General features: G+C 40.1%; 1 protein-coding gene across 1 annotated transcript in view; it reads right to left on the reverse strand.

Moving 5' to 3' along the window:
* Positions 1–2,009: 2,009 nt before the first annotated feature.
* The window catches only part of dnm1a (dynamin 1a), a 60,744-nt gene continuing 46,854 nt past the window's right edge, over positions 2,010–15,899 (reverse strand). The window contains exons 17-22 of the mRNA XM_042509178.1: positions 8,866–8,975; positions 7,981–8,092; positions 7,229–7,399; positions 6,893–7,134; positions 6,000–6,221; positions 2,010–2,984 (exon numbers count right to left, since the gene is read on the reverse strand). Of these exons, the coding sequence (XP_042365112.1) occupies positions 2,954–2,984; positions 6,000–6,221; positions 6,893–7,134; positions 7,229–7,399; positions 7,981–8,092; positions 8,866–8,975 (888 nt within the window). The 3' untranslated portion in view covers positions 2,010–2,953. The remainder of the gene's footprint in view (positions 2,985–5,999; positions 6,222–6,892; positions 7,135–7,228; positions 7,400–7,980; positions 8,093–8,865; positions 8,976–15,899) is intronic.

Consider the following 15,899-nt stretch of genomic DNA (forward strand, 5'->3'; position numbering starts at 1 on the left):
TCCATCCACAGCAGTTTAAACAAGATGCAGGACCTGGCTGCTGCAGGAGTTCACACATTCACACTGTCCCTTTCTGCTCTTCTACACACAGAGAGAAACAAGAAAGACAAAAAAACCTCTCTGCTACAAGCTAAAGTATCAAACAACCTGCAAACACCCATATACATCACTGCAATACACATTTTTATAAGTTTTTCCAAATATTATTTCCTTATACACATACTCATTTATTCATAATAATTTAAATATTCAGCAGACTAAATTATCTAGACGGTGGAAGTACAAGTCCCATAAGATGCACCACACATATACATAATATCACATTAAGATATGTCCATAGTACACTATTTACTGTTAAATAATAAGTACAGTATGCTTTGTTGTGTTTGCAGTCGTGGATCACTAAGATGCACAAGGGAAGTATTTTGGGTGGTTTTAAAACGGTTAAAATGACATCAGTTGAGGTACAGAGATGTTTTTTTTCATGGCTGGTGGGTTTTTGTTTGGGGTCAAAATACAACACGACACTGACGGCAGAGTTCAGTGGCAACACGAGTGACAAGATGAACTCGCAGGCTCTCAGACAGCGACGTGAGGGTGAAACAGGAGGAGCGTTTTGATAGTTTTATGCATAGACTGTGGCTGTTTCTGTGTTCTCACTCACCCCCGTGACCGCTGAGAGAAGGAAGAAAAGAAACAAAAAGGAAAGAAACAAATTAAATGGCAAATCTGGATGAAACATTTTACCTGTCATTATATCACAAGTGCATAATGTGATCAAAACGTACTTTAAAACACACTCCAACATTCTTAAACCTTTCCCATTATTCCCTCTGAATAAAAAGGACATATAAGGAACTATCAAACCATTTCATGGTGCGACCCAGGCCACAGATTCCCTTCCTCTTGGTTAAAAATCAACTGATTTTTGTCTGATTGGTGTCGTACAGCAAACATACATTCCATATATTGCACTTTCTATTTAAATCCCGCCTCGATAATATTACTTATTGACAATGTTTCTGTGAAGAGGAAAGGAGGAAAGAGGAAAAAGTGCCATGGGAGGCACCTATTTAAGCCAAAATCATTGGATAATCATGTTCTTTGTTGCATAGGTTCGTTGAAAGCAGCGTTTTTGAGAGATGGTTGTGACCCAGTTATGTGAACTATTCTCTACTGATTCAATTATACACTAAAGTTATAACACGTGTGAATTTAGTGACAGTGAGGCCTTCTGGAGTCTGCAACAGGCCCCTCAGATGATCGCTCCTTCAGGGGAGAAAGAGAAGGAGGAGGAAGAAAAGGAAGAGGAGGGAAAGAAAAGATGAAGAGCAGCAGCTCCTCTAAAGCAAACCTCCCTTGTGTGAGTTGGGTGAGTTATGGTGAAAACTGTGTCATTGATAATAGGTGGAAAACAATGAGGGTGAGATTTAAAGGAGAGGAGCTAAAAGGGAGGACGGAGGGGTTTCTTCTTCACCTTGTAGCCTGAAATGCTGTCATGAAAATAAACGTTTTCCTACATGACTTCACGGAGAGCAGAGTTTCAGTGACTTCTTCAGAAAAACAAAGTCATTTTTAAATAAAAGTATCTGGTTTTCAGCTGCCTAAAATGTTGTAAAAACATGTATGTCACCATAGGCGTATTATGAGACGATGGGCCCCTGGGCAGAAATATGAAAAAGGCCCCACAACCAGGAGCAAGACACACAGACTTTGTGGTGGTTTTGTCTGAGTTTTTTTTTTGTTAGGCATCTTGTTTTTTGGTTTTGTGTCTTTTTGTAGTAAATTTGTGTGTGGTAATTCTATGTCTCTTGATGTTTTATGCTTATATAGTCATTTTGTGTCTCCTTGAGGTTGTTTTGTTGGTTTGTAGTCATTTTCTGTCTCTTTGAAGCTATTTATGTTTCTTTGTAGTAATTTTGTGTCTCTCTGAGGCTATTTTATGTCTCCTTGTGGTTGTTTAAAGTATTTTTGTAGTCCTTCTGTGTCTCTGTGAAGTTGTTTAATGTGTCTTTGCAGTCTTCAATTTTGTGTCTCTTTGGGGTCATTTTTGTCTCTCTGTAGTCAGTCTGTTTGAGGTCATTCCTCATTCGACGCTTCAGTTTGAGTCACATTGTACAGTTAAAGGCAACAGAGGCCTTTGACACTTTGGGCCCCTAGGCCTGTACCCAGTAGGCCCCCTCAGTAATCTATCCATGATGGTCACCAAAATAAGTCAACTGAAGAATTTGTTGTAAAAACACACTGATACTGTTCTGCTGCTTGGCATGATTTTATCTAGAAGTAGCTACCACTTTTTAAAACTCTGCTTTGAAGACATTTAACGAAAACACTTTTTTCTTCGAGCACAACCGGCAATGCAAGATGAGTGACACAAAAAAACTGAGGGGTGAAGAACTCAGAAAAAAAGAGGAAATATTTAATAAAGCAACTGTTAATAAGAGAAAAAAATAAGTCAGTCAGTAGCCAGAATACCCGTCAGAAAGGCTGGAGTATAATGTAATACTCAGGCAAAGTGTCATGCTTACAGTAGTTTGCAAACGTCCCCCACCTTAGGTTTAATAGCAGATATTCTGTATGTATTTGCTTGTATATATGCGTGTGTGTGTGTGTGTTTATGTAAGCAGGTGTGCATGCACTTGTGCGCATACACTCAAAATTGTATCAGTGATTTTATATTGTATACATACAGTTGATCTAAATTCTGAAGGTTCAGCACGTTTGTAAGACAGTCATGCAAGTTTGTTTCAAGTATTCTGCAGCTCTGTGTGTGTGTGTGTGTGTGTGTGTGTGTGTGTGTGTGTGTGTGTGTTGTAAGGGGAAAGTACGAGCAGGAGAAAGGAGCCGGCTCAGGTTAGGTGTGGCAGAAAACGACAGGAAGGTGGCACTGTTGTCCGTGGCCTCTCATCCAGGGGTGGGACGTATAGACGGAGGTAGGGAGGAGTTCAGAGGTCTAGTGGGTTGGAGAAGGTGGGGGTCTCCGACTGCCAGGGACACAGACACACAGACACACAGACACACAGGAACAGACACAAAGAAGAGAGGACGGGAGCAGGTTGGATTAGTGTTCAATGTGTTTGCACTTTTCATTTCAGATTCGGGTTTATACTTACACTTTTGTTATTTCAGGGCCCCCATGTGTTAATCATGCACTTACACACAAGTACAGTATCTTCACTCACATAGATGGCTACTGACATCATGAGATAACACATGGAAGGAAACCCAAAAACACAACTAACATAACAGAGATAACAGGCTCAGTTAGCATGGCCACAATGCAGGTAATGTATGTTTGCAGTCAAGGCCAAATGCAGGCAATATTACCCTTTGTCCAGGCTCACTGTTTCACCTATAGTCTTTCTGCCAAGCTAACTAACCTCTGTCAGTAGTTGCACAGACAAATGGTATCATTCTTTTCATCCAATTCTCGGAGCAAAATAAAGTTAGTTCCCCAAATGAACAAACTATTTCTTAAAAAAACATAAAAGTCAACGCAAAGTCTGCCCATGATCCCTTTTCACAGGTTGCATCTGTCTGTAAGTAGCAAGCAGTGCAACCAAACAGTGATGTTCCACTTTCAGATTGTTTCATTTAAAGCACTGATACTCAACTTACAGCCCATGGCCAGATAGGGTGCAGAGTAACATCTTGTCTGTGACATAAAGTGCTAAGGGAGGAACCCCCAGATGCCCCCACACTCCACAGAGGTCTGAGCTAATTGCCCCAAATGTCCTCAAATCTAAGAAACATCCCTGCGTACACATGACCTCTGCAGTGCAGCAAGCATTGAAATGTTGAAAACAGACAATCAATGTGTTATATGTACTGATAATATTACTGATTACTGATTTGTTTACTAACTGACCAATGTCCCTCTGTCATTTTGCAAAAGTGGTCCCCTGGCAAAGCAAATTGAGTATCCCTGATTTAAAGGGACTGTCCACCCCCAAATCGAAAACACATTTTTTAGATATCGGCCTCACACCAAAACAATCTAGAGTGATAAATAACACTACATGTTAGGGGTAAAATATGTATTTTTATTTAGGGGGTGAAGTGTCCCTTTAAACATTTTAAAGAGGCAGAATCGTGCTATCTGCACACTCAGTAAGTTACAGTATGTGCTGAACTATGATACTGACAGATGCCGTGACTCTGAAAGACAACATCAGACACTCAGAGACAAAGTTCGACATGAGTGAGATGTCATGGCGTACACACATCACATACAACACTGACACAAAAACCACAATTACGTTTTTGACAGTTGAAATCCTGTATTAACTTGTCGTTGCTGTAATCTGAGAAAACCCTTCTTTCACAAGACACCGTAACGAAAACTGAGACCTCTTCAATAAATAAATTAGTATCAACTCCAAAATCACCTCAAACACTGATGCAAACACACACACACACACCCTCTGAGCTGGGTGTGTGTTTGCTCATGCAGCACTCTGAGAAGAGAAAACAAAAGTGAGAAAAAAGAAAATGGCATGCAGTGAAAGGATGCCTCCTGAGAGAAAGAGAGAGAAGGAGAGTGATGGTGATGGTTATGATGATGGTGGTGGACAGTACCCAAACGTACCAGAAACGTTAGTCCTCATTGGTCAGTGATAGTGATTCTGTAGAAGGAACCATAGTCATGTGTGGGACAGAGGTGTGGTGAGGAAAACAGGGATGAAGAGGAGGAAGAAGAGAAGAGGAGTGCAAACAGTTACAGTGCAGGAAATGACCAATGTCACATGTGCTCAGCTCTCACTTAGGACAGAATACGGGATGGAAAATTTCACTATTGAGAATTTTGGGAGGATTAAGATACTCCTCCATGTCATTTTTGAGGCCAGTGAGAGCTTTGCTCAGCAACGTTAGTGTCTCCTACTTTAAAAGAGGCAAGCTGCTACTTTGACAACAAACACACCATTAAAAAAGGTTAGCTAGCTCAAGAAGACAGGTGAGCACGGGGCGGATACAGTAAGCAACAGAAAAGAAAACCCATCTAACACATTCCAATCACTAACTCACTTTAACCCTTTGAAAACTGGATTGACATTACTTTTCTTGTGAATCTTTTTCTGCGTTCAAGACACCTTTCAAGTATTTAAACTTTCGAACCCTGAATAAACTGGCTCACTTTCTTTTGAAAACGTAGGAAAAAAGGCACTGAGCAACTTGGAAAGAAGTTTTCTGTTAGTTTTATTTTTTTACACCTAAGGAAAAATGTCTAAAAAAACCTTTATGATAATTGTATAATAATAATTCTATATATATATATATATATATTACAGAACTTTTATTATTTTTAAGAATTTTTGTGGGTAATTTTCTTGTTTGCACTTTTTTGTTATTATTATTATTATTATTTATTATTATTATTATTATTATTATTATTATTATTATTATATTATTATTATTATTATTGTTGTTATTATTATTATTATTATCTTTCTTTTTTGGGGCTAATTTTAAGGTTATTTATTTCCTAAGTTGCTCTTTTTTGGAAAAGTTCAAAACAATTTGCTTTGGTTTCAAAGGGTTAGCGCTCACATTTCTGAACTACTCAGATGAAGACAGAGGTGAAGTGGGTGTAAGCAATGAGCAGTGGAGGGGTTAGATATCGTTAGTGATGGTTGACAGCGTGCTGAAAGTTGAAAGAGGTGGCAGAAAAGTACCAACAACTTTACCCAAACCAAGAGAAACGAGAAAAATAGTCCACTGTTGATAAGTTATATTACTGTCTATCCATCTATTTAGGGATCTCTATCGATCTATCCACCTAATCATCTACCCTCTATCACAACCAGAGCTCTCCACTTCATTTACCTCCTTTATCCCCTCATCCGGGTGTCTTCACATCCCCCTTAGTAACAGAGAGTATCCACACTTCAGGTCGGTTCGCTTGTCATAATATTAAAAGCTATGGATTGGATCAAACTCTGTCCTCATAAAACCAATCGAAACAGGGTTGTTTGTTTGAAAGGCCTCATGTTTTCACTCACCTGGGCACACTTGGGGGTGCGCGGTTAGGCCGGGAGGGCACGGTGGGTGGTGGCCCACTGTAAGGGTCCGGAGAAGCCCCTGGGCGAGATGGGACAGGGGGTCCCCCAGAAGGAGGAGGCCCAGGGGGAGGCCCGAGAGAGCCCGGACGGGCTGGAGGAGCCCTGCGGTTTGGAGTTGGACTGGTAGCTGGGAGACCTGGTGGAAAAAGGAGGAGACACATTCTACTGCTTCAAAAAAACAGAATAACCTATCTGAGCGTGATAGCCTGCAAAGCTCATTTTTTACTTGATAGTTCAATAGTGACCCAGATAAAAATAAATAACTCCAAGGCTACACTGTAACACTTTGTCCTGTAAAATCGCAGTAAACTACTGGCAGCTGCAGTTACTAGCATCCTACTATTATCTTACAGTGTCAATAGTGTAAATTTATTCAACATTATATCACCTTTAAATTTATTACAGCATTTTACAGTAGAATATGAGGTTTACGGAGTAATATATATATATATATATATATATTATATATATATATATATATATATATATATTTTTGTGACCTTGACCTTTGACTACCAAATTCTAGCCATCTTCCTCTTGAGTTTAAGTGAACATTTGTGCCAATTTAAAGAAATTCCCTTAAGGTGTCCTTGAGATATCCGGTGTGAAGGACAGGGTTACAGTGACCTTTGACCGCCAAAATCTTAGTCCAACTGGATATTTGTGCCAAATTTGAAGAAATTCCCTAAGGGTGTCCCTGAGATATTACGTTCACATGAATGGGACAAATGATTGGATAGACAAAACAAACTCAAAGCCTGTACTGGAGGCATAAAAAGGGGCAGCTCACAGCCTCTAATGCTCTTCCTCTGTCTATTCTCATTGTTGCTTACCTTCCTCCAGAACCGCCCCGCTGCACTTGCAGCCAGGAGTCATCCACAGGAGGTGGCATGGCGGTGCTTATGGTGGATGTGCTGATGTCACCGATGATGCTGAGGGCCTCCCGCAGGGCGTGGTACATCCGCAGCATCTCATCACGGTGCATGGCTTGCTCCTGAGACTCCTCCATCAGCGTGTTCTGGTCGCCGCACGAGTACAGCTGGGCCAGCAGGTCTGCGTTAATGAACTCCTTAGTCTGGACCAAATGACATTTTGTGATTGAAGTTTAAGTTTCTGTTCTTTTTACTGTGTTTGAAACATAAATAGTTTTGGGAGACTTTACAGCTCACATTGTTAATCATGAGGTGCATGATGGTCTTGGGCATCAAGTCACGAACAGTTTTGTTGACGATGGCCATGTAGGAGTCAACAAGGTTACGAATGGTTTCCACCTGGCGCTCCAACTGAGGGTCCATGCTGTGCATTATGTTATCAGAGCCATTTTCATCACCACCGTCACTCTGCAGAGCCAAATGATGGAAGACATAGAGTTTTAAACTTTAGTTAGGCTTCAGCAAGAAAGAGATAGAGAAGCTGTAGATACAGCTGTAGTAGATAAAGGGTGACTGATAACTCTGAAGGAGATGGTAAACGCATTAGTCTTTCTGAATAGCTGTTTTAGGACGAAACCTTGACGCAAAATGATGGAATGCAGGATACAGACCAAAAAGAAACATACCTTTCCTTCCTTCTCCTGTAAGGTCAAACAGTGATGAGGAAAACAGACAAAGAAAGAGGACAGATACAGTATCACATGGGACACATGACAACATTTAAATAGACTCCAAATAAACATCCCAACAACAGTCTGACACCTCATGCAAAAGACAAACAAATCAATAATTAGCTCTCATTTTAGTTTATGCAATCTGAACAAAATCAAGTCTAATAATGTGTTTTTGCATATGGTTTTACGTTGTGTATGGCTTGCAATCAATCCAGTCTTTTAAGCAGAAAACAACAACTAACTATCTTGCTAATAATATTTTCAATCCTCACTTTATGTATGTGTGCATAAAACAAATACTTTAACAAATGTTACCGTGACCCGTTCAGGATAAACTCCAGCTCTGAGGAAGGAGGCCTTCCAAGCATCAATGTCTTCCTGAGTCTCACAGGCCAGCTCCAGCTGACGGTAGTCCTTATACACATTCCTGTGGAAACACAATTCTATATGGCGTTCTTCACGTTTTTCTGTATTATTTTTAATACTTAAATTTGTCACTTGAACACAGTGGTGTAGAGGAGGGTATACGCAGGTATAGGGGTATACCTACCGCTTTTTCTGGCCATTTACAGTATGCCGACCTCGCAGCCAAAAATCCAGTGTAATATATATAGGAGGGTATACCCACTTCTTTCTCAGCAACCTTCCCATCTAAATAGTACACCCATGTTATCAACTACAACTACACCGCTGCTTGAACAGCTGTACATCTTTCTACCTTTGGCCAGAAGTAGCTATGTATATTTATTCAATTACTGAGGTACATTTTCACTACATTTCAGAGGCAAATATTATACTTTTCAATCCACTACATTAATTTTTTATAGTGACTTTTAAGTTTGAGATTTTACACACAAATTATACAATCCTGGTATAGATTATAGATATAGGGGGTAAGTATTTTTTTTCAAGTAAAGTCAATTTTGCATGTAAGTGACATGAATCATGAAATGTACAAGTGAGCTACATATCAAAGGCCAACAATCAAAGTTTATTTTCATCTGTATTAAAGTTATGTGTGCTTGTATATAACTTTTTGATTGTGTCTGTTCAATTGTCTCATTTGTCTGAACAAAATATTGAGATTTTAGAAAAAAAAAAACCTTATCTTGTGATCAATTATGGGGGTCTGTTGTGTGTGTGTGTGTGTGTGTGTGTGTATGGTGTGTGTATGGATGTGTGTGCATGTATAATACAAACCTCTGTTCAGTGTTGAAGAGGGCAAAGATGTGCTTGCTGGACATGAAGCCTTTCTCCACATCGCGCAGCTTCAGGTTGTCCACCTGCAGCATGTACTTCTTCTCCTTCTCCTGCAGGAGGCGAAAGAGAAACACACTGGTTGTTCATGTGATGCAGAGAAAGAAAGAGACTGACTCCCTCTGTGGGTGAAGAATTTGGCTAATGAATAAAAACAGTCATAGAGATGTACAGTATTATGCACTGCAACATTGTAAATTAGACCAAAATAACAGAACCATCGCAAAAGTTGACAATGTAGTATAATCATTCTGGGCTGCTCAATTTTCTACTTAATATATATTTTTTATTATATTAAGAGAAACAAAGACAGAAACTTGATTAAAAGGGACAAAAAGAAAGCAGATGAAAGAGCTAGGGGAAATCAGGAGTCAACGTTCACATATTGAATTTAACAGCAGACAAAAAATGAGAAGAAAAAAAGCCAAAAGAGACGAATGGGAAAGTCGTACACAGCCCTCCAGTCTGTGGTTTTGATTACAGTTGTGCAGAGTGAAAAAAAAGACAAAAAAGGAGGAGGGGGGGGCAGCAGCAACAAATGAGAAACACACACATCCAGAGAGAGGGAAAGAAACCGCGTTCTAGTGTAGAAATCTCTTGTACTTGTAAATCTGCACAGAGCATATGATATCCAGACATCCAACTATTTATGAATCAGGGAACCTCAAAGTTAGTCAGCTACAGTTTGACACATGCCAGCACTCTCGCTCCTTCACTATCTCTCCTACACATGCACACACACACATACGCACACGCACATGTTGTGGTTTAACTCTCCTCCAAAGTCTGTTGTTACTAAATGGAATTTCCTTGCCGAGGGTGCATTTGTGTGTGTGTGTGTGTGTGTGTGTGTGTGTGTGTGTGTGTGTGTGTTTTACAATCAACAGTAAAATTAGTATTTTAAAAAGAGAGGGAGAAGCCAAAAATAGTGCAGAGTGAGTGAGTTTCTTTAAACATACACTGAATGTGCACACACACAAATACACACACGTTGCTTTGCAAACAGCACCTTTAAACGTAGTCTCTAACTAACCTTAAAACCATCTGGATAGCTAACCACCGGCCTGCCCTGCCCAACCCTGTGTGTGTGTGTGTGTGTGTGTGTATGTGTGTGTGTGTGTGTGTGTGTGTGTGTGTGTGTGTGTGCGCTCGCGCGTGTGAATGAAAGCAAGAGAGGGAGACGGGGGGTTGCGTGTGTGTGACTAAACTCCTTCATCAAAGGATTTATGACCTGTGCAGCCAAATGGTCATATCCCCTAAATGCATGTAAAAACTCACACACACACACACACAAACATTTGGCAGCGATGGTACACCCAGGTGCTCTACAAAAAAACTAAACAAGCAGTCGCCCCAGACTGCTGACATCATCATTTATAGGGCAAAGAGGTCCCCGTCCTTCGTCTCGAAGTTTGTTCAGTATTTCTCCATCTTCCTCCCTTTTCTCTCTCGCGCTTCATCTTTTTTTTCCCCCTCTTTCCCCTTGTTCCCTTGCTCTCTCTGGCTTTTCCTCTCCCTGGGAGTGAGCAACCTTGGACTGATTCATACATTTTCCTCTCCTCTGGCCAGTAAATCCAGTCAGGAGAGTTGGAAAGGCAGGAGGAAGAGGGGGAGGGGGACTGGTGTGTGCGTGATGAGGGGAAAGTACAGAGAAAGTCAACTAAAGCAGAGACAGAATGGCAAAGTATCTGATAAAACAACGTAGATATAATAATATTAATGTTGGTTATTACTATAAAAATAGTTAGAAGAATCAGGTTTAATGCCTAAAAATCTGAGCTGTGAACCCGAGTCTATGACTTAAAGCCGAAGCAGACGTGAGTCACAATTTGATGACTTTTAACACGACTTGACAAAATCCAAAAAGATATACAACTCAGCTTGGACACCAGTGACGGTCTTGAGCCTTTTTACTTGAAAATACTTGACAGCTTCCCCCTAATCTCAAAGATGAAAAAGTTTGTTTTTTAAAAAATTTGCCACAAATAAATCAATGTCCCTTCATTTCCGGAATCATTCACAAAAAGTTTACACTTAATTCTCCAGATCCACTTTGTCTGAACCAGTCCAACACCATCCAATCAAATTGCAGGAGAGAACCTTGAAAAACTAATGTTACGTTTCTGAAAAAAAAACATCAGATTTTTTTCGGTTTGTGTACAAAAACTATGCTGTGGTCAACAAAAAATTTATTGCAGTATGCAAAATGTTCGGGTCAAAAGATGAAGATACAGGAACTTCCAACTTCGTTTGACAATTGAAGGTGCACAAAGGCCAGTAAGACGAGGCTAATATAACCATAGCTGGTGATCTAATTCTTTACAACTGTTTGCTTCACAACTACGTACCTTTTTAAGACACTTATAACAAATAAATACACACTTCAAAAATAACTCACTACATTTGAAAATCCGACATATTATTCTGTTGTTAAATTGGCATTATATTTGCTGAAGAGAGCATTCTGACTTGTTAGGGACTCAAACCTCAAAAGTTAAGGATTTGAGATTTGACTTGGAAATTGTTAACCCATTCAGATCCCCTGTTGATTCCAATGGACAAATCTTTTCTGGGATGTCTAGAATTACAATTACTGTCATCTGATTTCACCTAAATGTAGAGACTTATTTGATGGGATGTCTATAAGCCAATCTCAGTGTTAAGAGATAATTTTAAATGGCCAATCTCAGTGTTAAGAGATAATTTTAAATGGACTGCAGAAGAGCCATGTCCCCTTTTTGACAAGCACGGCCAACTGTGAGAAAACAAGAAAGCGCAATGCATGTTTCAGTGTGTTAATTATGCTGCTAAAGTAAGTTAGTTGTGTTTAAACAGCTGTTAAAGTAAAAATGGTAATGTTTAATTTTTCTTGCTTATGATTTCTGAGTGCATTTGGAGTCAAAATCCACCACTACAATATTTTTTGTATGTGCGTTTGGAAAATAACAGGGTTCTGAACAGGTTAACTTTGGACTTGACTCAAGACTTTCTGATCTTGATTTTGGACTAGGCCCATTGCAAAACAATGGGCCTCATGCAAGAAAGGATATACGAACAAAAAAGTTTCTCTTATTTTTGCTCATATCCACAATTTGTTCTCATTTTGTTAGTACATTTTGATTTGGGAGATTCACCAATGTTTTCTTATTTTTGTTTTTCTCTTAGGTGAGAGAACAGTTTACGAGTGGTCCAGAGCATTCTTACCAAAGTAAGAGAAAACATTTAATTTCACAAAAATTACTTTGACATTGGGGGAACATTTAAAAAAATAAAAAAATAAAAAATGCATGAATAGCATCATGTAATGAAATTTAGATAATGATACTTGGTGCATTGATCCCAGTTACTGTAATTTCAGTTACTGTGTGTCTCACTGCTAACCAGAGCTGGAATGTAACTAAGTACATTTACTCAAGTGCTTGTATTTAAGTGCTTTTGCATAGCTTTTACGTTATTTTAATCTCATTCCCCTTTCCACCTCTACTCCACTACACTTCAGAGGGAAATATTGTGCTTTTCTCTTCACTATTATTAGATTAGATATTATTATTAGATAACTACTTTACAAATTAATTAAAAATTGCCAGAGAAGAAGAACTACAAATGTATACCCATGTACGAGTATTATTGCAACTGTCCCACTTCTGACAGATTATCACATTTTTTTTCCATCAATCAGCCCATCTTGTGTGTGTGTGTGTGTGTGTAGTTGTGTTAAGGGAAGTTGGGAGTTGAGTGCTTTCCCATATGCTCCCATAAAAGCCAGCCAGCAATAGTGGCCAAATGTACAGATTTCCAATGTTCTGCAGCACGCACGCAGCAGGGACACATGAGAAAACAAACTCCAACATGCAGATGCACACATGATATGCATTAGCTATATGAGATACATACGTATGAAGTCCACACACACACACTTTACTTGACCTTTATCCGCAGCAATTTTACTTGCATGAGACCCAAACTCTGTGAATCAACTTCCAAGAGACAGACAGGCAGAAAGACACAAACACTGCCAGTGAGGAATGGCTGTGTGATGGCCAAACCACTACTGGGCTGTCAGGGGACCTTCTGTTTGCAATAATCACCATGGAAACAGAAAGGTTTTGTGTGTACTTGGTCATTTTGTGCATGTACCCACTATTTAATACATTTGTGTGTGTGATTCTGTGTGTAATCAATATGCAGAGGAAGATTTGTAAATGCAGAGGAAATTTTTGAGAACATGTAAAGAACAAATAGTGAGAAACAAACCTAATTCAGTACTGTAACACAACTTAAGGAGAATTATGACCTAAAGGCCCACACTGCCAGCAACATTCAGATTTGTTCTCAAAGCACTTTCTCAAGAGTTTTTTTTATATTTGGGGGGAATTAAATAATATAACTTGAAGACATATTGTGCACTGATTAAATAACACGTCTCTTTTGTCATTAAATTCATGCAAGACATTTATTTGAAATTAACATCACATCAGTGATGTTATTACAGGCCCTTGCTAGGGGGTCCTTTTGCTGTTTTCAGCTTCTTCATGAGTTCCTCCAGCGAGCGTCTATCCCTCTCTGAGACCACCTCGTTCCACTGCTTATAGAAGCTGCTGTGGGTGGAGAGATTATGGACGATGACATGTCCATGGCGCCTTACATTGACTGCAGCATCCAAACATATTTTGCTCACAGCAACAAGGAAGCGTTTGGTGAAGTTCTTGCCCCCAGTTAGGATCCGTGTGGCTCCAAGGTTGTCGCATAACTTGCTGAGGTGCTGAGCTGTGCTTGCTCTAACTGCAGCGTTGCGGTGAGTGAGTCCTGCATTCAGCAGTGTGTTGATGGTACGGCCAGGGCTGCAGTTTTGAACCATGGCATCTAAGGCCATATTTGCCTGCTGCTGGATGAAGATGTTGGAATCAGACACTTTCAGTATCAGGGCGCAACCTGTGTCCTCAACCATATCATCCATGGTTCTCTGGAGGTGAGTATACATCTCACTCAGGGTGGCCATAGCAGCGCAAGACACCTTGGAGCGCAGGTTTTTAACCTCCTCTATGACACCCAGACAGGCTTTGCGAAGTGTGGCCTTCAGTAAGTCCGGATGGTTCCTTGCCAGATCTTGCATGGAAGTTAAACCATCAATTTTTTTTACCCAGTCATGAGAGTCAAGAAGTTTGAAGATATCGTCCAGGCTTCTCTTAGGACTGGGCAATGGCCACAGTCGCTGCTTGTCTTCATCAGTCTTTGGAGAAGATGGTCTCACCTGGGAAGGTTTAGATGATTCGGCTGTGGTAACAGGAGGAGGAGTGGCGGTGAAAGACAGCAGAGGGAGGGATACCTCGGCAGGACTTTCAACCTCCACAATGCTGAGACTGTCCTGAGAGCTGGAGCCCCAGTCTGTGGCAATCATCTCAGCCACCTTAAAGGCTTCATGCTTCAGATGGGCATGAATTGCCTCATCCTCCATCAAGGTCCAGAAGTTTTGTCCCGCATTTTCTTTAGGAGTCGTCCAGTCCTTCTTGTAACTGGCGGTCATCTGATTACCTGACTCCCTGGCAATCAGGTCAGCCACCTTGAAGGCTTCCTCCTTGAAATGAACATAAATGTCCTCATCTTCCATGAGAGACCAGAAGCTGTCCTCATCAAGGTTTTCACAAGTCTGTTGGTCTAACTTGGTTTTCGGCATCATCTGACTGTCTGCAATCAGGTAAGTCACCTTGTGGGCTTCTGTCTTAAGATGAGCATGAATGTCCTCATCTTCCATGAGAGACCAGAAGCTGTTCTCGTCAAGGTCTTCACAAGTCTGTTGGTCTAACTTGGATTTTGGCTTCTTCTGACTGTCTGTCATCAGGTCAGCCACTTTATGGGCTTCTGCCTTGAGATGAGCATGAATGGTGTAATCTTCCATGATAGACCAGAAAACAGAGTTCCACAGTTTTCTGGGCTCTGCTTGATAAGCAATTGTACTGTTGACAGAAAGATGCACTTTGCAGTCAATAACTTGAAATAACTCACAATGACTCTAGAATGATATAGTTCTGATTCTATATTCTATTCCTGCTTATCCATTTCACTGATATTCGGTTGCTAGGGCAACAGCTGTGGTCCCTGTTTACTTCCTGTCAGCTTCTGAATTAACAAACTTTCAATAAATACACATTTAAAATGTTTATGTTGTGAACTTTGAAGTCATGTATAGTATAAAGTCCTAAAAAAGTCATTAAACTCTATTCACCAGTCATGATTTATTAAATTAACAAAGCTCTACTAACCAGCACCACAACAGCATGATTTCTGTATGTTTTTGTCCCAGTAACTCAGTCGGTAGGGCAGGGACCCCGTGTGCAGAGGCTGTGTCCTCGCTGCAGCGGCTGTGGGTTCGATTCTGGCCTTGGCCCTTTGCTGCATGTCATCCCCACTCTCTCTCCCCTTTCACGCTATATCTGTCCTGTCTCAAATAAAGGCAAAAAGCCAAAAAAATAATCTTAAAAAAAGAAAGAAAAAAAGGCTCAAGTCCAAGTGAAGTCATGACTCATTGGTTTTAGTCCAAGTCTGACTTGAGTCTGACTCAAGTGACTTGTGTCAATATCTCTTCAGATTAGTAATCAACAGATAATTCTTCCTGATGTGTTTTCTACAGAGATTAGTAGCAAAACTGTCTCTCATGTGTTTGTGTAAATTACTGTAAAAAATACACTCAGCTGCCATTTTATCAAGTACACCTCAATAAAATTAATGCCTTCTAATACAACAGTCCTGCACTCACCTTAACCTCATTAAGTTAGTAATGTCAGCAGATTCTTTAGAGAGGTTTTGATTCAACATACTGATCAATTTGGAGGCTGCAGTTTGTGCTGCTGTTAAACTGTATTGCGTTATCCAGACAGGTGTTCCTTTTATTTAGCCTACCCACACAGATATAAACGGAGTGGACAAAGTAACAGAAACGTGTCAGTATAACACAATAAAATTCAATAGCTGAACACCTC

The sequence above is a fragment of the Plectropomus leopardus genome, chromosome 20 (genome assembly GCF_008729295.1).
Source record: "Plectropomus leopardus isolate mb chromosome 20, YSFRI_Pleo_2.0, whole genome shotgun sequence".
NCBI classification, from domain to species: domain Eukaryota; kingdom Metazoa; phylum Chordata; class Actinopteri; order Perciformes; family Serranidae; genus Plectropomus; species Plectropomus leopardus.